Below are 23,637 nucleotides of genomic sequence, written 5' to 3' on the forward strand. Positions count from 1 at the left end.
CCTCTGGTATTTCAAGATCAGTTTCAATCTAGCTGGCAAAAGGAAGCATTGAAAACTATAAAAAAATTTAGGTTTATCTCCCCAGGCCCTTTTAGACCTTGGGTTAGAGCAGGCTAAATCATTAACCGAACAGAGAGTGATAGATAATGAAAGGCAAATGGAAAAGCTACTGATCTCCAGACTATATTTCATCTATAAACAAAAGATATATTGCTGTGTCTGCCAGATACTTATACTTTCTTGAATCTCATAACACCAGAAGGACATTTTACACAAGCTAAAAGTCTGTCCTTACTGTCGTTTGTGTTAGATGGGAAGAATAAAGCAATTCCTTACTCTAGGAGACTCTGTTCATTCCCATTACAAGAAACTGACACATTAGAACATATATTTTTCAGTTGTCCATATTATAGGAGAATGAGAGCAGAAATCATTAATTCCCTGATAGAAAGATTCCCAGGTAGATCAAACAAAACTGTGTTGGAGTGCTCGCTTTCAGATAACAATCATGTGACAACACACCAGGTTGCGAGATTTACTAACAGGTTTATTAACATTAAACACTACAGGTGGTCATTTGAGCAAAGTCTGTTTCTTAGGTAGACAATTTAGGATTTTGTATTTTATATTTTATTCTATTACTATATATAATTTGTTTAGATTTTAATATTGAAGCTAAGATGTTAAATTTTAATGGATTTCCTAATATGACTTGTCCTGTTTGTTTGGATTGTACTGGTTGTTGACTGTAATAATAAAGTAAAATAAAAACAATATCTATTTTACTTGCAAACCTACATAAATACAGCTATTTCTTGCAAACTAAACGTGCCTCTTCTTAGTTAGAAGGGGTCACTCAGTTGGAGCCTGCATGGTGTACTGGTTAAGAGGGGCAGACTCAAATCTGCAGAATTAGGTTTCATTATCCACTCCTCCACATAAAGGCATTTGGGTGATATTGGGTCAGTCACAGTTCTCTCAGAGCTCTCTCAGCTCCACCTACCTCACAGTGTGTCTATTGTGAGGAAAGGAAGGCAATTGTAAGCTGCTCTGAGACTACTTCAGGTAGTGAAAATTGGTGGTATAGGAACAACTATTATTCTTTTACAAGCCTTGATGCTTCAAATTTCCTACAATTAACATCTGTTAAGGAAGATCAACTGATCCCTCTGGTAAACAATTGCAATATGGGGGAGGGGGATAAACTCCTACTTTTAACACCTTACCTCAGAACAAAAGACATCAATCTTGATGTCAGTTCTCCTACAAAATTTCCTTTCTGTACCAAATTGTCTGCAGATATTTTGGCCCCATAAAAGCCCCCAGGTCCCCCAAAGAACCAGCAAATTCTCCTAATTCAATGACATTATTCATTTTACCAACAGGATGAGGAGTAGAGCAGATGAGGCCGTTTCAAAAGCAAAGTTGTTTCTGGTGCTCCAACAGGAGCTGCTGCTTGTGGTAAGAATCAATTTTTCAACAGATAATTGATCACAGCAAAAAAACTCTGGAAATATATATTTTTAAAAAACACAATACAAGAACAGTGGTGGCAAGTCTACAAATAAACATCAATAAAGGGATTACAAATATCTAAAAATATGTCCATGCCCAATATGCCATATAGTCAAATGCTGATAAAGTTGTAAGGTCCTCAATCCGTTGAATTACTGAAGGCAGGCATTTATATTTTCAGTGTTTTAATGTGATTTTTTTTAGCTAAGGTAAGGACATAGGGGTGTTTATTTTTGGTGACCATCAATTAGTCTCCAGGAGACAGGCAAATACTTTTAAAGTACATAAACATCCTCAAAGACCGATGTTTATTGTAATACAAAATTGATATAAGTAATTACTTCCTCTAAAAAAGACCAATTAACTGGACAGACCCAAAGTTAAAGTGCCAACAACTGGACACCCTGTCCCTTAGCTAAAAAGGCTCACTGGTGTCCAGCATGTTCTAAACACAATTTTCATTGAATAAAATGCAGCTTAAGACTCAGAGACAACAGGTGTAAAATTTAGGGCCATATCTCATTGTCTGGCCAAGTAAGACAATCTAGCTGCTTATTACATTCATTTCTGATACTATGCATACCATATTAGAAGAATAAGGGAGGTACATCTCCTCATCAAAGCCGCATTCCAAAGTGACAGGTGCCCCGCCCCCACACCCGCCCCACCTCCACACCCACAAATAAATGCAAGATATTTCCTATGGGAACTGAGGCAAAATGTCATGATAGGGTCTTGACCTCCTGATCGGTAAATGAATGCCATGTGTTTCCTAATGTAGTGGGATTTGTACTTCTTTGGGGGAGGATGAGCTGATCCACTTTAAGAAAAAACTACTTTTGCTACCCCATTCTAATACATTAATTGTAAACATCCAGCATTTTCTTATGCCCTTTTCCACATTAAATCCTAACATTTACTAGCATCTTCAGTGCCTGTTCTCAGAGGATTAAAAAAGCACCCTTTTGTTCTTTGCCAGCACACACAGCAAGATTGCCCAAAGGACTAGTTATTCCAGCATGCAGGTATGGACAATATGAATCAGCTAACAAAGAAAATTTAGATGTGCAGGAAAAGAGCATAGCAAAAAACTCCTTTTTATGCTTAAGATTTCCTTTGCATCCCTCCTCACACACACACCCCTCATCCACTATTTTGCCTTCCCTTCTGAGAAAAAAGGCTTACTTCTCCCTCCAGTGTGCAGGCAGTCACAAATGTAAAACACCTAACACCATTTTAAATGTGTCTATTTCCCTCACACTTCAATGCAAAAAATGTCGTTGTACACTATATTTGAAATGTTTCAGGCAACTCCTGGTTGTCACAAGGCGTGTCCCATGCGACATTTAAATACACCAATGAGTGCAGGTGGTGCTTTCTCACGGAACTCTTTAAAACAGGCGAGACCCCCCCAGCTCCACTCCATGGCCTGTGTTTGTTGCTTTTGGTTTCCTGACTCTGTTGAACCATCATTTTATGAAGAAATGAATGCTGTGGAGGCCTACGGGGTTCCTGCTTTGGAACAGACTGTTCATGAGAATATGAACCCTGGTGAGGAACCTGTTTATGAGGAGATGATGCATCTTTCACCCAAAAGCTATGGCGAGGAGTCTGGACATGATGAGGGAAAAGATGAAGCCGAGGATGAGGAAGAAGAGGAATGGGCGCAGTGTGTTCAGAATTGGGTAGAGGATGTAAGTAGCACAAAGAGAACAGGGATGCTGTTGATAGCGGGGGTGGGGCTGGAAATATTTAGAATTGTGTTTTTCTCTTGCAGATGGAGGATGAAGGATTGTATTGGAGACTGATTGCTCAAATTATGGAATTGGCGCATAGTAGAGTGGGAGCAAGCTGTTGTAAATTCTGTACAACGATAACACATTGTCAAGAGAGTAGTTGTGTGAAAAATGTGACACAAGAAGACGGGACAGGATGAGGAAGAAGAAGATGAAGAAGAAAGTATAGTGTGTGTCGAATATTACCTAGAGATGGTAAGTAGTGGGGGAACATTGGAAAGATCACAACAGTGCGGGGGCAGCATAAACATCGTTTTTTCTCTTGCAGAACGACTATGACGATGTGAGGTGGGAACAGTTTATACAAATTGTGGAAGTTGCGCATGAGAAAGTGAATCCTTCATGCTGTGATTATTGTGGAGAAATAGCGTGGTATCAAGAACGCAGCTGGGTGAGAAAGAAAATGGAACGCCCACAACCTCCCTGCGTGCGAGATTTATATCCGGGTGTAAGTCTTTTTATTTAAGGGGTGGGGGGATGCTGATGTCTAGAAGGGAAATAGAAAGACTTAGCCACTTTTTCCCTGACAAGGTAGGGAAAACTCGAGCATATTCAGAGGTGGCGGATGTCGTCCCTGTGAAGCCAGAACCAAGTTGCTGCTGGGAATGCATGACCGTATATAACATGCAATCTGTAAAGAAGGATCGTGAGGAAGATTCCCTAGCAGATGCCGAGCACGGTACCGCCGGTGATTCCGGACCGGACATGATGGATACCTCTGGAGATTCCGGAGCAGACACGGAGCATGAAGCCATGAAAAAGGTGAGGGAACCCCCGGTTGATGAAGCGCAAACACCTGAACAGCCAACGGATGCTGATCCAGCCAAGGAGGGGGAAGAAGAAGACACCCGCCCCTGTATTGAGGCTTTATTCCCTGATGTAAGTGTAATAAAACTGCACCAGCTGTGTGAATGTAACAAAGCGCTATTTGAACTAAAAATGTGTTTTCTTCTTTGAACACAGGTGTGGGACAGGCCCGTTGATTTCGCACTACTGGCCAGATGCGTTAGCGAGGAGATAAACCCAGGCTGTTGCTACCGCTGCGGACTGGTCACCCTGTTTCAAAAGGAGGGATACGGTGCCCAAGGCGCATCTGTAGATGTTCCAAAGTTTACGGTGTTTGAAGGGGGCAGACCTGTGTAAATTTCTGCAAAGGAAAGCGATGGAGCGTGCTGAGAAACAGAAACAACTTGGAGAAAAAGATGAGAATCAGAACGAGTCAGAGTGAAGATCGCATTTTTTTTTTCTGTATATACGCAGCCTAATAAAAAAAACTTTCATTGTGGCAAAAGTGAGCAAAGTGTCATGACGCGTCATGGGGATGTGTTAAAAGGGATTTATTATAATCCGCGGGAGGTTGGAAGTTTTGGGGGTATCGAGCCGTTATTTCAGGCAGCCTCTAAGAAGGGGTATAAGTTGAGCAGAAATGAGGTGAAAGAGTGGTTGACGATCAGGACGCATACAGCTTGCATAAACCGATCAGGGTGCGCTTCAAAAGGAACAAGGTAATCGTAGGGAATGTCGACGAGCAGTGGCAGGCAGATTTGGTAGATATGCAGCAATATTTGAATTACAATGGGGGCTATAAATATATTCTGACAGTGATAGACATCCTGTCTAAATACGCGTGGGTGGTGCCTCTGAAAAACATGGGTGGTACTGAGGTTGCAACTGCTTTTAAAAGCATTTTCAGAGGATCAGGGAGGGTCCCTCAGAAGCTGCAAACTGACAGGGGCAAGGAGTTTCTCAATAAAAAAGTGGGTGCTCTGTTAAAGCAACACGGAGTTTGCCATTTTGTCACCAACAACGATGTGAAGGCAGCTGTAGTGGAGAGGTTTAATAGAACTTTAAAGACCAGGATGTGGAGATATTTTACACACAATAACACTTTTAAGTATATGGATGTGTTACAAGATCTAGTCAAAAGTTATAATCATAGTCACCACAGAACTATTCAGATGCGCCCTGTAGATGTCAAAGCCTCTAACGTGCTTACAGTGTGGAGGCACGTGTATGGTGCGGTCCTGGGGTCTCCCAAAAAAGAAACACGAGTCCTGTTTAGAAAAGGGGACCGCGTGAGGGTCTCTAGAACAAAGGGGACATTCAAGAAGGGTTATGAACAGAATTTCACAGATGAAATTTTTATTATAGAAGAGGTGGGGAGGAGGGGCGAGAGGCCCCTGTACCACCTGGTAGATTTTGACGGTGAACTGATCCTCGGGGGGTTTTACACGGAGGAGTTGCAGAAAGTGGCTTGTTGGAAAGACAGAACATACAACATAGAGAAAATTATAAAAACCTGGACAAACAAGAAACAGAAGCAGATCTTAGTGAAGTGGAGGGGGTGGCCACCAAAATTTAACAGTTGGGTCCCGGCTGAAGACATCGTTGAACAGGATGGAAGATGACGGTTTTTACATCACGCTGCCCAGCAACGCTTCTAAGAACGTATTTCCTGAAAAAACCAGTTCGGCTTTCACGGTGCGCTTGTTTAAGCCTCTGGATTTGAGGGGGGAGTGGGAAGTGGGGTTGGCGGAAATTCAGTATCCCCGCACATGGTACACGATCAGTAAGCCACAGATGTTCCAAATCTGTACCGAGACTACTAGAAACGAATTCCAGCTGAAGCAGGGGTATTACGAAGACGTCCGCCATATATTAGACGCCATGTAGACGGCGGTACGGAAACACGCCGACACCCCCCCCCCCCCGATGTGCGTTTCCTTTATGACCAAACAACGGGGAAAACTAGATTTGTCGGTTCGAGCATTACGCACTTCATCGTGGGTGAAGAATTAGCGCTGCTCCTGGGGACTCCCGCTAACGTACCGTTCAAAAACATTCAACACGCAACAGATATTACCAAGGGGTTTAATTCTCTGTACCTATATACAGATATCATAGAACACCAGCTGGTAGGGGACACGGCAGCGCCCCTTCTGCGTTGTGTTCTGATAAGAGGGAAAACTCACGATTTTGTCACAGTCATCTATGATGAGCCCCACTCTCTCTCTCTCTCTCGGCTTGACTTCGCGAACGAAGATTTAAGAAGGGTGCAGTAGTCCACGTCTGCTGCAGGCTCGCTGGTGGCTGACAAGACCAATGCAGGACAGGCAGATCCGGCCACAGTGGCTGCAGGGAAAAGTCTGATTTGGGGTTGGTGCTGTAGGAGTGCGATTCTTCCTCAATCTCCTTTTGTCCTCAAGACCAGCTATGCGTGCGTTCTCAAAGGAAGAGACAGCCTGGTGGATGGTGTGCCTCCATGCTTTGCGATCTGAGGCTAGGTCAGACCACTGGTGATGGTTGATGCGACAGGTGCCAAGGGATTTCTTCAAGGAGTCCTTGTACCTCTTCTTTGGTGCCCCTCTATTTCGATGGCCGGTGGAAAGTTCGCCATACAGAGCAATCTTGGGAAGGCGGTGGTTTTCCATCCTAGAAATATGCCCTGCCCAGCGCAGCTGCGTCTTCAACAGCAGTGCTTCGATGCGTGTAACCTCCGCCCGCTTGAGGACTTCAGTGTTGGTCACAAAGTCACTCCAGTGGATGTTGAGGATGGTGCAAAGGCAGCGCTGATGAAAGCGCTCAAGGAGTCGCAGGTGATGACGGTATAAAACCCACGATTCGGAGCCGTAGATGAGGGTTGTCATCACAACCGCTTTGTAAACATTGATCTTTGTGCCTTTTTTCAGATGCTTGTTGCTCCACACTCTTTTGTGCAGTCGGCCAAATGCACGGTTTGCCTTTGCCAGCCTGTTGTCAATCTCCTTGTCGATCTTGGCATCTGAGGAGATGATGCACCCCAGGTAGCTGAACTGCTGGACTGTCTTCAGAACTGATTCACCCACACTACGTCCCCGTCAACAAACAACACATCGAAGCGATCCGCATATAAATAAAGACGGATCAGAATCAACACGTGTCATTCCTCTACGGCAAGGTCATCATAAGGTTGTACTTACGACCGCGGAAAAAATGGTGATTGTGAAAGATTATGGGGACCCCGCAATGTTTAGGGGCTATTACCGTTCACAGGCCGGTTACGCTCTCCCTGGATTTCACGGTGCGCCCGTTATGTATGGGTCAGGAGTTGGAGGGATTCTTCAGAGGCTTTTCCGAATGGCCGTACTGCTTTTTAAAAAAAGGGGCGGCTATCGTCAAGCCGCACTTGAAAACTGCGGCTCACAATATTGCTCAAGCCGCCCTGAGCCACCTAGTGGGAAGGGCGGGATATAAATCTCAGATAAATAAATAAATTAAAAAGTGAGCCACGTGACACGTTGAGTTATGAATAAACTTGACCCCCACTTGACCACGTCGGGCTGTTTCAGAGGTTCTAAATAACACAGACTGTGGAAATCTTCATCATCATCCAACTTCCCACCGCATTGTCTACAGACCCTCCCACGACACTCTTCAAACAGGTGCGTAACATCCTTGTAAGAACCGCATTTTGTACACCAAGCCCTGGAAGGACATGCTGTTTCATCTTGGAAAGACAGCTCTCCATGCCTCTTAAAACAAAAGTCGCTGCTACAATACATGCAGCAGTTGGGACATTTCTTAGGCATCCCTAGGATCGTTTTACATTCTGCGGTGCAACACATTCTACAAAATTGAGAACAATTATGGTGATGGAAGTGGGACATCTGTTTTGCCCACCAAAAAAGGCTACACTTGAGGATCAAGGGACCTTCAAAGGCAAAAGCTATATGTGATGTGGAGCTGTAGTAAGCAAGGCCCTTTGGTGAAAATGAACAAAAACCTTTCTGGATCCAGTCTTGAATATCCATTTCAGCACCATAGTATAAGGTTGGGTTTTTGTTTTTTTTTTAAAAAAATTGATGCATGGTGACTGCTAAACTTACAAGTGTATTAAAAACTTACTCTTTTTTTCTTTATAGATATTTGGATCTTCTGGTGTATTTTCTTCTACAGCCACTGCCTAGAAGTATGTACTCCTCCAATCAATGGAACTGTGTCTAGTCTAGATACAGTTTTTGCATTTTTATGCTATATACCTCCATTGTTCAGTCCTTATATCTGTACCTTGAGAAACAAAGAGATCAAGACCAACTTATTGAAGTTGTTGTGGGTCTGGAGCTAAGAAAGCAGCTAGCCATCACAAGAGATTGATGGGTGTGCCACATACACCTTTGGCCATTTAAATTATGCTCAACTTTCCTGTGAATTGGGCATTTCTGTATGTGTGTGTGTTTTAAACCCATCATTCTATGTATTTTATCCTTCTCCAAGGAGGATATGTTATCCTTCAAGAATGTACATGCTTTTGGTTGGAATTCAGTGTGCATTTGCAGAAATATTTCAGGGAGAGTGTTTCAGAACTGCACACTTCCATTGATAGTGATGCTGTACACAGTTGTCTCCTGTACACCTGTACACCTTTACTGATCAATATGCAACTGAAGCAGACCAATCCAGATGGATAGCCATGTTCATTTGAAGCCGCAGAATAAAGATTGAATTTAGGGGAAGCTTTAAGACCAACAAAATTTTACTCAAAGTATGAACCTTTGTGTGCACACAGACTTTAGATACTCTGAAGAAGTGTGCATGCACAGGAAAGCTCATACCTTGAATAAAAGTTTTCTGAAGCAGACCTGTTCTTTAATATCAAAAATCCTTTGACCAGTATTCTTAAACTCATATTGTTGGATTCACCTGCCATTTCACTCCACCTCACCCAGTTCTCCAGATGATCCCAGGTTCAATGCCTGGCATCTATACTCAGGGGGTAGCCCATCCACTAGGCAGCCCTAGGTTGCTGCCTGGGGCACAGCCCCAGGAAGGGCACCAGTTAAGGCCCTCCCACCCACACTTGCCTTTGTGGTGAGAGAAGCAGCTGGGCTCAGCCGTGGCACTGTAGGGTGTCTGCACCTCAGAGTGTGCTGCCAGGCTGCTATCACTCTACCTTGTGTGTCAGACATGGGAGGCGGAGCTATAGCAGCCTGGTGGTGTGCACTCTAAGGCACATTCATTGTGCCATGCCACCACTGTGCTCATGCTTGCTGGGGACGGGGGCAGGGCAGGGTGCCTTGCCTAGGGTGCCAACCATGCATTGGCACTCTAGAGCTGCTGCTGTCTCCAGTAGAAAGGACCTCCGCTTGAAACCTTGGAGAGTCTCTGGCAGTGTGACATGGAAGTCAATACTGACTTTGACGCATCAATGATCTGATTCAGGCAGTTTCATGTACTACAGTCACCACCCCACATGGGTTCTGGACGCACATCTCTCAGATTTCCCAGCATAACATTTTGGACATCTCTCCTTTTTTCACCAGCAGGTCCAACCCCTGAACTTACAAAAACACTTGATCTAACTGAAGTTCTGAAATCTAGCCATTTAATTTCAGTTTCCCAGGTAAATCTTATTGTCATTATCCAGCTTGGTTTCCTTTGGAAGAGAGAGTACTGGAAATTTAAGACATTTTGTAAAGTTTTGTTTATTTTCAAAGTTCATATGAAATACAAATGGAAGCAAAGAAAAGTATGCCTATAGGGAAGCAGATCTGCTACTGTACATCAGAGAAAGTAATCCAAGGTATTATCCAATATCTGCTTTTCTATATCTCTCTGCCAGAATCTAAAACCAGTATGTTAGAATCATGTATCATGCTGGGACAAACAATAGTCTGCTTCTGTGGAATGGGCAGGATATAAATCCCAAAAATAAAATAAAAATAATAAAATAATAGAAAGGTTGTATTGGGGATAGAGTAAGAAGAACTGGGTGACATGGAGTGAAAAGGCTACTGGGATTCAAACAATACAGCTGTCTTCTCCCTTCAGCTAGGAAAGGTGCTGTTACACTTCCTGTAAGAACTGATGGGCATTTGGACATAGCCATTTCTTATCAACACTCATACAAACAAAATTATTCCTTTTGTCTGCTCTGTTTCCTCCAAGTAGCCTTCCTCCACCCTAAAGAGAACAATTAGCGTAGTGAGGTGGTGCAGAGTAGTGTGGTGTCATGAATAAGAGCAGCTGATTCTAATCTGGAGAATGGGGTTGGTGTCAGACGTTGGAGGTTCAAAGTAAACGGACTTCCATTTGTTGCAAAAGTTAAGACGTTTATTTGATATCTCAAGGTTCTGAACAGGCAAGTATTGGAACTGATAGCATTTAGTGAAAGAGGCACTGTTTTAAACACTCACATCAAAGGGTTTCTAAACAATACTACATTCTCATACTTCTGAGTTACAAGTAACACTCTCCCTACTTCTTATCGCTTGTGGTTCTTCTTCTCACGGATGAGCCCTGCTGGCTCTCCTTGAGGCCTGCTATCTTTAAAGGGCTGTTGCTTTTGTTAATACTATGCAGAGGAATTCACAGTGGGAATTAGTAATATCTCTAGAGCCGTTTGATATGCAAGGCTTTTGTCTCATGGTTAGTATCTAGTGCTCAAAATGGGGTTAGTCATGTCAAGAGGCAGGTTACAGGTAATATTCAATATAGTATCACATTCAGCATAATATCATATTAATATTCTCCAATGTCTGACAGTTGGATTCCTCACTTCTTCACAAGGTGTCTGTTATGAGGAGTGGAAGGGAACATGTTTATAAGACAGACTGAGACTCATTAAAGGTAGAGAAAAGTGGGGTATAAATACAGTAACTATTCTTCTCTAAGGTTTTTTCCTACATATTAAGTGACGCTTCCTCAGATGGAATATCCACTTAAGTCAGAAGAAGGCTTCCAACTTGAGCCAAAAGCAAAGGTGGAGTATAAATATTGTGGCAAACTAACTTGCTCAGTGGAGTAGTAGGATCCACCTCACCATGAAGTCTCAATGATAAAGAATCAAATTATTGTGGTACATCGTGTCAAGTCTGATGTTTCAATAACGAGACCTTCTTGATAAAAAAGTTTCTAGTTTATTGTAACATGTTGCAAGACTGTAGAAGCAGATTGAGAGACTGGCGAGCATGCACAAAGGGCAAACATTTAAGGTACACATGAAAGGAATTCCTAAGGGTGGGGGCACTCTATGCAGGGCACATTCACACATTGTTACTGTTTTATCGTTCTCAAGCATTGGCTGGCCTTGGGCGCTTTCTTAGCACCGGCTATCTCTGAGAAGGCACCACAATCTTGTTCCCATATTCCCATTTCCAAGCATTGCTACATAACAAAGGAGGGGAGGGGGGGAAGGAGAGTTCAGGCTAGCAGCATCTGAATACAGAGTGGTTTTACCCAGGATCCTTTTCCTGAACCAGAGTTTGTGACTAAACTATCTAGGCATTACAGCAGACTTGACACATCGGCTATTCATTGCCCATGCAATTTTATGTTAGTTTACTGGGAAAACAGAAAAAATGAACAAACATACACTTACACTATCAAACCTGGTGAAGTATTTCTAGGAAAGTCTACACCCTAAAACCTTTGACATGGATTTTTTTATCTCCTTGTTTCTTATACTGTAAATCACTGGATTCAACATAGGTGCAACCAAGGAATAGACCACAGTAAATATTGACTCCAGCCACAATGGGGTGTTAGAGGCAGGCTTCAGGTAAACAGCACATCCTGTAAATAGAAATGTGGAGCAGACAATGAGGTGGGGGATGCAAGTAGAAAAGGCCTTCTGCCTCCCCTTTGCAGAAGGCAATCTTAACACTGTGGTGAAAATGTGAACATAAGTTACAAGGATATAGAGAAAACAGCCCAACCCAAGGACAACTCCAATCCCAATAGTAGTCATTTCAATTAGATTTAGGTCAGAACAAGTCAATTTCATTAGCTGTGGGATGTCACAAAAAAACTGATTGACAATGTTAGAGCAGAAATGGGTTGCAAAAGTCCCAGTGGTGTGCATCCCTGAATATAGAAAACCAGCCATCCATACACCAGCCAGCATTTCAGTGCAGGCCTGCTGATTAATTACCATCTCATAACATAATGGATTGCAAATGGCCACATATCGGTCATATGCCATGACTGTCAGGATGCAGAAATCAGATGTTATAAAGAAGATAAAGAAGAAGACTTGAGCAACACACCCAGAATATGAAATGTGCCTAGTATTCAGAAGGGAATTGAACATGGATTTGGGGACAATGACTGAAACCTGACCAAGGTCCTACACGGCCAAGTTCATCAGAAAGAAGTACATGGGGGTGTGCAGGTGATGGTCTAAGGCAACTGAAGAGATGATGAGAAGGTTCCCTGTGACAGTTGCCAAATATATCATCAGAAATACTGTGAAGTGTAAAAACTGTAATTCCCGAATTTCTGAGAATTCTAGGAGCAGAAAATCAGACACAGCAGTTCTGTTGGACATTTTTCATTGCCGTATTGTATAATCCTTGAAAAAGAAAACACAAACAAACAGTAAGAATTACAAGCTGTTATAGTAGTAGTTTTAACTGCTACAATTGAATCACATGATAATGACAGCATTTCCAGTCTCTACACTTAGTTCCTGCCTTCAGTGTGTGTGTGTGAGGGGGGGGGGGGATGCAGCTCAGTCACACTGAAATCAGAAGTGGCACCTGCATGCCAGAAATCCCTCTCCAGGTGGTCTTGTTTGAATTATAATTGCAGAAGAATTACTTGAAGAATCTTCTCTCTTTGGGGAATTAATAGCCATATTATGTACTTTACCGGCTCTCCCCATTTAAGTGGTCTGAATGAACCATGCAGAAGTTCTTTGATTGCTGTAAGAGATACGATTTTTAAAAAGTATTTATTTATTTAATTTGCAGATTTCTAAACCTGAATGCAGGGCTCAGGGCAGCTCTGAGGTTTAAGAAGATTAGTTCTTTTGAACCATTACATTAACAGGATTGCCAACTCTAGTCTAGAAAATTCCTGTAATCCTGTATATTCGGATGTGAAGCCTGGACAAGGGGCAAGGACTGGAGAGAGGAGGAACATCAGTGTGGTATAATATAAGGGTGCGGTCAGACGAGCACTTTGATCCATTGCTGTTGCTTCTGCCCAACCTATTTAAAGTGCTCATCCAGACATCCACATCTGTCCCCCATTCCCCTCTCATCACTCACCCAGTTCCACCTCCGACTTTCCCTACATGGAAGTTGGCAACTCTACTACCAGAATATTTATTTTACTTGCAGACCTAAACAAATATGGCTTTTTGTTGCTAACTAAAAATGTCTCTTCTCAGTTGGAAGGGGTCACTTAGTTGGAACCAGTTAAGAATAGCAGACTCTAATCTGCAAAATTAGGTTTCATTACCCACTCCTCCACCTGAAGCCAATCGGGTGCCCTTGGATCAATCACAGTTCTCTCAGAGCTCTCTCAGTCCCACCTACCTCACTGGGTATCTGTTGTGGGAAGAGGAAGGGAAGGCAATTGTAAGCTGCTCTGAGACTCCTTCAAGTAGTAAAGAATGGGGTATAAAAACAACTATCCTTCTTTTGCAAGCTCTCAAATCTCCTACAAGTTACATCTGTTAATGAAGATCAACTGATCCAACTGGTGAACAACTGCAACATTTGTGAGGAGAAGCTTCTACTTTTAACACCCTATCCATGAACAAAAAACATCAATCTTGGCATCAGTTTTCCTAACTAAAGTTAAATCTCTGCAGCAGATTGTCTACAGAGATTTTGGCCCAATAAAAGCTCCCCAAAGAACCAGCAAATTCTCCTAATTCAGTGACATTACTTATCTTACCAATAGGATGAGGAGGAATGGAGTAGATGAGGTACTTTCAAAAGCAAAGCTGCTTCAGATGCTCCAACAGGAGATGCTGCTTGTGGTCGGAATCAATTTCTCAAGACATAATTTGATTGCAGCAAAAAAAAAAAAACAACCTGAATTTTTTCAAAGTATTATTAAAAATTGTTTAAAAAATTAATTACCCTAAATAAGAAGAGAATATATATATATATATATATATATATATATATATATATATATATATATATATATATATATATATATATATATATATATATATATATATATATATACTAATAAATATCTATAGAAGGTTTACGAATATCTAAAAATATGCCATATATTTAAATGCTGATAAATTTGTAAGATCCTCAATCCACAGAATTACTAAAAAGGTAAAGGTAGTCCCCTGTGCAAGTACCAGTCATTTTCGATTCTGGGGTGATGTTACTTTCACAATGTTTTCACGGCAGTCTTTTTTACGGGGTGGTTTGCCATTGCCTTCCCCAGTCATCTACACTTTCCGTCCAGCAAGCTGGGTACTCATTTTACCAACCTCGGAAGGATGGAAGGCTGAGTCAGCCTGGAGCCGGCTACCTGAACCAGCTTCCGGTGAGATCAAACTCAGGTCATGAACAGAGGGCTCCGACTGCAGTACTGTGGCTTTACCACTCTGCACCACAGGGCTTGTACAGAATTACTAGAGGCAGACATTTATCTTTTCAGTGCTGCAATGCAAATCTTTTTGCTAAGGTAAGGACATGTGGTGGATCTATTTTTGGTGACCATCAGTTAGTCCCCAAGAGACAAGCAAATAATTTCAAAGTACATAAGCATCTTCAAAGACCAATGTTTACTTGTAATACAAAATTGAAAAGAATAATTTACTTCCTGTCAAAAAGACCAAATAACGGGACAAGCCCAAAGCATAGCCTTAAGAGATAAATCTTGTGCGTTATAGTGCCAATAATTGGATACTTACAGTGCAATCCTAATGACACTTTCCTGGGAGCAAGACCCATTGAATAAACTGTAGTAGAATTCAGAGTAGATCCGCTTAGGATTGCTCTCTCAGTGCCTTAGTAAAAAGGCTCAGTGGTGTCCAGCATATTCTAAGCACAATTTTCACTGAATAAATTGCGGCTTAAGTTATTAGAAAAAACAGATATAAAATTTAGGGCCATATCCCGTTGCTTTTACCTAATAAGGCAATCTAGCACTTTATTACATGCATTTCTGATACTTTGCATATCATATTTATTGACCAACATTTATAGAAAGGTTAGCTAGAAACCTTTTCTTCTCTATAGCATTTAACTACCTTTAATCCAGTTATAATAATTCTAAGTGTATGTATATACACTTTTGTATATATATATATACAGACACACACAAATATATATTGTTTGTTTTAGGAAGGGTGTTTTGTTTTTTGAATTGGTTTTGTAATCATAGCAGTGGGAATAAGGCCGTTGTGGGGGGGGAATACAATGGGGTCTAGAAAGAGGCTCTGAGTGACTGCCTGTCAGAACTTGGACGAACTTCAGACGAGTCCAATACTTGTTACAAGTTAGGATCTTTATTGAAGAACTACAGTACTAGAGCGACTAAATAACAGTAATGCCAATTCCTGGCAGTTGGTTACATTTTATGCCATCAGTAAAGCACAATAAAGCAATCATTCACACGGTTTCAAACAAGCATTTCTTCTTCCCAGACTCCGTTATCAGAAGGGAGGATGCTCCCCTGTTGTGAAGGCCAAACGGCCTGTCTTCAAAGGGCACCTGGGGATGTTAAGCAGAGACTATCTGTCGCCTGCCCTACTGCCCTAAATATCTGGCATAGCACAGGGGCCAGGGTTAATTGCAGTGGTCAGGCACTCTAGGTTATTACTAAGGTACAGCATGGAGTCGGTTTGGCTAAGGCAAATAAAGCAAAAGTTACAAGTTCTGACATACTGCCCCCCCTAAGCTCTTCAGCTTGGGCTTGTGTGGGTACAGTAGGTGAAACCTTTTCAGTAGTTGCGGGGCAGACACATCGCTAGCTTTCACCCATTCATCACAGCTCGGGGGGAAGTATTTCCACCTGATAAGGTAGTACAGCACACCCCGTTGGACTTTGGAGTCCAGAATTTCCTGCACTTCATGGTGACTCTGACCCTTCACTAGTGTCGGAGGCGGCTCCGGGGGGCAAGGATGGAATGACGTAGCCCCAGGATCTTTGCGAAGAAGGCTGCAATGAAAAACAGGGTGGATCTTACTCAAGGATTTGGGTAGCTCTAACTCCACAGTCACTTTGTTGATAACCTTTTTTATTTTGAATGGACCCAGGTACTTCAGAGCGAGTTTGCGACACCCCTGCGGGAGGGGCAGGTTCTTTGTGGACAAGAACACTGTCTCTCCCTCTTTCAATTCCCATTGGGGGGCATGCTTTTTGTCAAAGTGCCTTTTGTACTCCTTTTTTGCCTCCTCCAGGTTTTCTTGAATCACCCTCCACCCTTCCCGTATTCCTTCCCACCATTGTTGGCATGAAGTGGGCTCCGGGGATCCGGATGGCAGAGGGAGATTAGGGAACGGTTTTCCTTCATAGCCATTGACTATTTGGAAGGGGGAGGTTTTGGTGGAACTATGAAGGCTGTTATTGTACCCGTATTCTGCAAAGGGGAGTAGTTCCACCCAATTCGTTTGTTGGTAGTTGATATAGCATCGCAGGTACTGTTTGAGAAGCCCGTTCACTCTCTCCGTCTGTCCGTCCGTCTGCGGATGGTACGCGGAGCTAAGTCCCTGCTCAATTCCTGCTAATTTGCAAAACTCCCGCCAGAAGTTGGCAACGAACTGTGGCCCACGGTCGCTAATGACCTTCTCTGGGAATGAATGTAGGCGGACCACGTGATTAAAAAAAAGCTGGGCCAATTTCTTGGCTGTGGGGAGTTTCTTGCAGGGGATAAAGTGGGCTTGTTTAGAGAACGTATCCACTACTACCAGTATCACTGTCTTCCCTTGCGAAGGAGGGAGCTCCACTATAAAGTCCATTGACACTACGGCCCATGGGCGGCTCACTGTGGGGAGTGGAACTAAGTGGCCCGGTGGTTTCCCCCCCCTCCGTTTAGACATGATGCAAGTGGGGCAGGCGAGCACGAATTCAGAGACGTCCCTTTTTAGCTTGGGCCACCAGAATTGTCGGGTGATTAAATTGAGGGTCTTAACATACCCAAAGTGGCCGGCTAGGCGGCTAGAGTGGCTTCGCTCCAAGACCTTTTTTCTTAAGGATTTAAGCACGTAGATTTTCCCTTTGTGAAACCAAAGCCCTCCTTCCCCCTTTTCGAGCCCCTCTGGTCGTTCTGTCCCCTCTAATTCGGCTTCCGTGGCGAAGCGGTCCTTTTGTGGTAGGTCAGGGGCCCCGGTCTGCTTTCCTGAACGGGTGGTGACCCCCCCCCCCACGATGGCGGAGGGAGGGACGAGTGAATCGATCACTTCCTCCCTCTGACTCTCGTGCTGAGGCATGCGCGATAGCGCGTCAGCCAAAAAGTTTTTTGTGCTGGGGATGTGCTTCAGCACGAAGTCGAATTTAGCAAAGAATCCCGCCCACCAGATTTGTTTTGCAGTCAGTTTGCAGCGGCCGGTGAGGGCCTCCAGGTTTTTATGATCGGTCCAAATTTCGAAAGCGACTCGGGCTCCTTCCAACCAGGATCTCCATGTTTTGAGAGCAAACATTACTGCAAAAGCTTCCTTGTCCCAGACCGACCAGTTCCTCTGTTCGTTTGAGAATTTGTGTGAGATATAGGCACAGGGACGGAGTTCCCCCTCCTCGTTCCTCTGCATCAATATGGCTCCCACGGCGACGTCGGAGGCGTCGCATTGCACCACGAAGGGTTTTAATTCGTTGGGGTGAGCCAATATTGGTTCAGAGGTGAAGAGTTGTTTGAGCTCTTTGAAAGCTCGGTGGCACTCCGGCGTCCATGTTAGGCGCGCACCGGGTTTTTTCGCCTCATCCCCCTTTCCCTTTGTTTTGAGGAGTTCCGTGAGGGGGAGCATTACCCGGGCGAACCCCTTAATGAATCCGCGGTAAAAATTTGCGAACCCGAGAAATGATTGTAGCTGCCGTCGGGTTCGAGGGGGTTCCCAGTCTAGAACCGCTTGAATTTTGGCGGGATCCATTGCTAGTCCCTCCCCAGACACTCGAAACCCCAGGTAGTCTAGTTCTGTCTTATGGAACTCACACTTAGACAGTTTAGCATACAGTTTGTTTTTGCACAAGGTGGTCAACACTTTTCTCACCAGGGGCACATGCGATTCAAGATCATTAGAATAGATAATGATGTCATCAAGGTACACCACCACCTCCTTGTACAGAAATTCTCTCAGTACTTCGTTAATGAAATTCATGAAAACCCCCGGCGCCCCCTGAAGCCTGAAAGGCATCACTAGATACTCGAATTGTCCCAGGGGCATGTTGAATGCCGTTTTCCACTCGTCTCCTTCTTTAATCCGCACGCGAAAGTACGCGTCTCGGAGATCGAGTTTGGTGAATATTTTACCCTCGGCCACAGTGTTCAGTAGATCTTTTATCAGTGGGATCGGATAAGCATTAGACATGGAAATCCCGTTTATCCCGTGAAAATCTGTGCAAAGTCTAAGCCCCCCATCCTTTTTCTTGCGGAATAGGACCGGAGCGGCGTGGGGGGCTGTGGCCGGTCGGATGAAACCCCGCTTCAAATTCTTATCAATGAATTTTCTCAGTTCGGCCTTTTCCGCCCACCCCATGGAATACAGCTTTGCTTTGGGTAGCGCCTGCCCAGGGATCAGTTCGATGGCACAGTCTGTAGGGCGGTGTGGAGGGAGCTCATCTGCTTCCCTCTCACTGAAGGCTTTCCTCAAGTCCCTGTACTCTTTGGGGATCGACCCTATTTCCTCAAGGGTGAGGCAGAGTCTCTCGTTCTGGGGAGGTGCCTTCGGGCCCCATTCAGTTCTCCAGTGGTGGTGTTCGCACTGCCAGTCCGGGAATCGTACAATTTGCTCGGCCCATCGAATGTCCGGTTGGTGCCTGGCCAGCCACCCTGCCCCCACCACCACGTCAAAGGAGGAAGACGGGGCTATGACGAAGGTTTCTATTCCCCAGTGCTCCTCCGTCCCTACGGGGGTAGCTTGGGTTTCTAAGGTACAGGGTTCCCCCCTCATAGTTGACCCGTCCATCTGTTCAAATTGGATGGGGTGGGGAAGGGGGGATGTGGCCAGCCCCAGCGCTTCCACTAGGCACGGGGTGATAATGTCTCGGGTACACCCAGAGTCAATCAGGGCGCGGGCGTGCATAAATCTCTTGAGGTTGGGGTTCAGGAGGGTGACTGCCATGAACAATAACCCCCCGGTAACTCTCACCATTAGTAGTGCCGGCGTTTCGTGGACCTGCTTTGCGGCACCGATTAAAGCAGGTCACTGTCGTTTCCCGCCGACTCCTGGTCCCAGGACTCCTCGCTGGACTCCTCAATGGTGGTAATATCCTCGTCAATCGCCAAGGAAGTGGCGACGGCGCCCCGACTGGGCTCCTTCGAGCGACCGCCTTTTTTCTTCTGTGCGGTGGGCGCCGGCTTGGGTTGAGTCGGGGTCGGCGTTGACCTCACCGGGCAGTTGGCAGCTAGATGATTCGGGTCCCCACATCTGAAGCACTTCCGCGCCGTGGCCGTGGGGGTCGAGGTTGCGGGGGCCCGCTTCCCTTCCGTTTTGCCGGGAGAGGGACTCGGCTTCCCCCCTTTCTTGCCTTGTTGTTGGCGCCGCATCCCGACATGCTGGAGGTCGGTCTCCACTTCCCCCGCCAGTTGGATCCATTCCACCAAGGTGTCCGGTCTTCCTTGGTGGTAACACCGATCTAGGATGTTCGCGTTCAGGCCGTTCTTGAACGCAGTGTACTTCATCACCTCATTCCAACCTCTGGCTGCTGTGCAATGGCCCATGAATTCAGTAGCGTACTCGCGGGTAGTGCGGTTCCCTTGTTCGATCCTTTGAAGGGCCTCGATGGCCTTCTCCTCCCGCAGGGGATCTCCGTACTGTCGGAGCATCGCCTGCAAGAAGTCGGCCACCGTGGCTAGCTCGGGCTTCCTCCCGGTGTAAAGCCCCACATACCACTTCCGCGCTGGCCCTCACAGCTTGGAGGCGATGTGGTCGACCCGACTCGCTTCTGTAGGGTACCCTGCTCCCCAGTGTGTGAAGAATGTGTTGCACTGGATTGTGAAGTACTCCACCTCGTCCCCGTCTCCGTCGAACGTAATCTTTAGTTCTCTGGTCCCCCCTCCGTCTCCCCCGGCCGGGGCGACAGGGGCCGCCGGCGCCGGTACTACCGGGGCGGCCGGCCCTCCGGGTGGCGGTGCCGGAGGACCTACCGGCGGACCGGCCGGGCCTCCCCCCCAGCAGGCCGGCCGGGGGACCTGCTGGCGGCCCGGTCGGGGGACCTGCTGGCTGGCCGGCCGGAGGACCGGCCGGAGGGCCTACCGGAGGGCCCGCCGGGGGGTCCTGCCGGACCGCCGGCCCTGGGGATCTGGCCCGCGGGCGCGGCGCCCTGGAGCGCGCGTATTTGATCGCGGATCGCTCCCAGGTTCTGTTGCATCTCCTCTGCCATCAGGGTTCTGGAGGCATGGACCTCATCGTGGATTTCCTTCACCCAATCGAACAACTCGTTGCGCAGGGTTCGGATCGGGTCCCCTCTGCCATAGGTGCCGAGCCCCTCGTCCCTGGCTGCTTCTCCTTCCTCTCCTTCCCCGCCGCCCGTGGCGAGGATTCGGTATCGTTGCTCCGCGGCCTCCATAGCTGCTGTAGATTTTCTCGGGCTCCAGGTCCGCGGAGCGAAGGCGTTGACCGAGAAGGGTGCGGGGACTTTAAGCTTCCTCCTCGCCCCGGTTACCTTCGGGTCGAGGGGTTCCTCGTCGGGTGGGATGTTGGGCTCTCCGTCGTCTGGAGCCTTTGCCGCCATCGGGCCAGGTTGCCAGTACAGATAAGTCCAAAATAAAGATTACTGTTATAATGTCAGAACTTGGACGAACTTCAGACGAGTCCAATACTTGTTACAAGTTAGGATCTTTATTGAAGAACTACAGTACTAGAGTGACTAAATAACAGTAATGCCAATTCCTGGCAGTTGGTTACATTTTATGCCATCAGTAAAGCACAATAAAGCAATCATTCACTCGGTTTCAAACAAGCATTTCTTCTTCCCAGACTCCGTTATCAGAAGGGAGGATGCTCCCCTGTTGTGAAGGCCAAACGGCCTGTCTTCAAAGGGCACCTGGGGATGTTAAGCAGAGACTATCTGTCGCCTGCCCTACTGCCCTAAATATCTGGCATAGCACAGGGGCCAGGGTTAATTGCAGTGGTCAGGCACTCTAGGTTATTACTAAGGTACAGCATGGAGTCGGTTTGGCTAAGGCAAATAAAGCAAAAGTTACAAGTTCTGACACTGCCCCCCACCCTTGCTGTCTTCTCACCCACTCACCCAAATTAAGGCATTCACTCCCCCCAACCTTGTGACTTCCCACCCACTAAAGGCAGCCATTTTCTGCAGACGAACTGCTCTGGTTGCAGCTTACCATTTCTTCCTCACTCTCTGCAGCATATACCTAGGAAAGTACATTTTTTCTCCACAGTGTAGACCAAACCAGCTTACATCATTCTCCTCCCATTTTTGATCAGCACAACAACTGTATGAGGTAGGTTAGGTTGTAAGTCTGTGACAGGTCTGAAATCACAGTGTGGACTAAAGCAGGAGGGAAGCGACCTCAACAAGGTATAATGACAGAGAGTCCACCCTGCAAAGCAGCCATTAGGAAAACAGTTGTAATTCTGAGTGATCTCCAGCCCTCACCTGGAGAGTGGCAATACTAAGAACATAAGAGAAGCCATGTTGGATCAGGCCAACGGTCCATCCAGTCCAACACTCTGTGTCACACAGTGGCAAAAAATTTTATATATACACACACACTGTGGCTAATAGCCACTGATGGACCTGTGCTCCTTATTTTTATCTAAACCCCTCTTGAAGGTGGCTATACTTGTGGCTGCCACCACCTCCTGTGGCAGTGAATTCCACATGTTAATCACCCTTTGGGTGAAGAAGTACTTCCTTTTATCCGTTTTAACCTGTCTGCTCAGCAATTTCATCGAATGCCCACGAGTTCTTGTATTTTGAGAAATGGAGAAAAGTACTTCTTTCTCTACTTTCTCCATCCCACGCATTATCTTGTAAACCTCTATCATGTCACCCCGCAGTCGACGTTTCTCCAAGCTAGAGTCCCAAGCGTTTCAACCTTTCTTCATAGGGAAAGTGCTCCAACCCTTTAATCATTCTAGTTCCCCTTCTCTGGACTTTCTCCGATGCTATAATATCCTTTTTGAGGTGCGGCGACCAGAACTGCACACAGTACTCCAAATGAGACCGCACCATCGATTTATACAGGGGCATTATGATACTGGCTGATTTGTTTTCAATTCCCTTCCTAATAATTCCCAGCATGGTGTTGGCCTTTTTTATTACAAATGCACACTGTCTTGACATTTTCAGTGAGTTATCTACCAAGACCCCAAGATCTCTCTCTTGGTCAGTTTCTGCCAGTTCACACCCCATCAACTTGTATTTGTAGCTGGGATTCTTGGCCCCAATGTGCATTACTTTGCACTTGGCCACATTGAACCGCATCTGCCACGTTGACGCCCACTCACCCAGCCTCAACAGATCCCTTTGGAGTTCCTCACAATCCTCTCTGGTTCTCACCACCCTGAACAATTTAGTGTCATCCGCAAACTTGGCCACTTCACTGCTCACTCCCAACTCTAAATCATTTATGAACAAGTTAAAGAGCATGGGACCCAGTACCGAGCCCTGCGGCACCCCACTGCTTACCGTCCTCCACTGCGAAGACTGCCCATTTATACTCACTCTCTGCTTCCTATTACTCACCCAGTTTTTGATCCACAAGAGGACCTGGCCTTTTACTCCATGACTCTCAAGCTTTCTAAGGAGCCTTTGATGAGGAACTTTATCAAAAGCTTTCTGGAAGTCAAGGTAAACAACATCTATTGGGTCTCCTTTGTCCACATGTTTGTTCACCTCCTCAAAGAAATGAACAGGTTAGTGAGGCAAGATCTTCCCTTACAGAACCCATGCTGAGTCTTCCTCAATAACCCGTGTTCATCAATGTGCCTACTCATTCTGTCCTTGATAATGGTTTCTACCGACTTTCCCGGTATTGAAGTCAGACTGACTGGCCTGTAATTTCCCGGATCTCCTCAGGAACCATTTTTAAAGATGGGGGTGACATTTGCTACCTTCCAGTCCTCAGGAATGGAGGCAGATTTCAATGAAAGATTACAGATTTTTGTTAGAAGATCCACAAGTTCAACTTTGAGTTCTTTCAGAACTCTCGGATGTATGCCAACCAGACCTGGTGACTTATTAGTTTTTAATTTGTCTATCAGTTGTAGGACCTCCTCTTTTGTCACCTCACTCTGACTCAGGTCTTTCAACACCCCTTCCAAAATTAGTGGTTCTGGGGCGGGCAAAAAGTTCTCATCTTCCACAGTGAAGACGGAGGCAAAAAATTCATTTAGCTTCTCAGCCATTTCCCTATCCTCCTTCAGTAATCCTTTGACCCCATGGTCATCCAAGGGCCCCACTG

The 23,637-nt window shown here is 45.4% G+C and overlaps 2 protein-coding genes across 2 annotated transcripts in view; both read right to left on the reverse strand.

Moving 5' to 3' along the window:
- The window catches only part of LOC132583420 (olfactory receptor 14C36-like), a 104,016-nt gene that overhangs the window by 19,536 nt on the left and 60,843 nt on the right, over positions 1–23,637 (reverse strand). The window lies entirely within an intron of this gene.
- LOC132583423 (olfactory receptor 14C36-like) lies at positions 11,692–12,514 on the reverse strand. The gene has a single exon (XM_060255060.1). It carries the CDS (start codon positions 12,376–12,378, stop codon positions 11,692–11,694), a length of 687 nt encoding a protein of 228 aa, XP_060111043.1. The 5' UTR covers positions 12,379–12,514.

Source organism: Heteronotia binoei, chromosome 15 (assembly GCF_032191835.1).
Source record: "Heteronotia binoei isolate CCM8104 ecotype False Entrance Well chromosome 15, APGP_CSIRO_Hbin_v1, whole genome shotgun sequence".
NCBI classification, from domain to species: domain Eukaryota; kingdom Metazoa; phylum Chordata; class Lepidosauria; order Squamata; family Gekkonidae; genus Heteronotia; species Heteronotia binoei.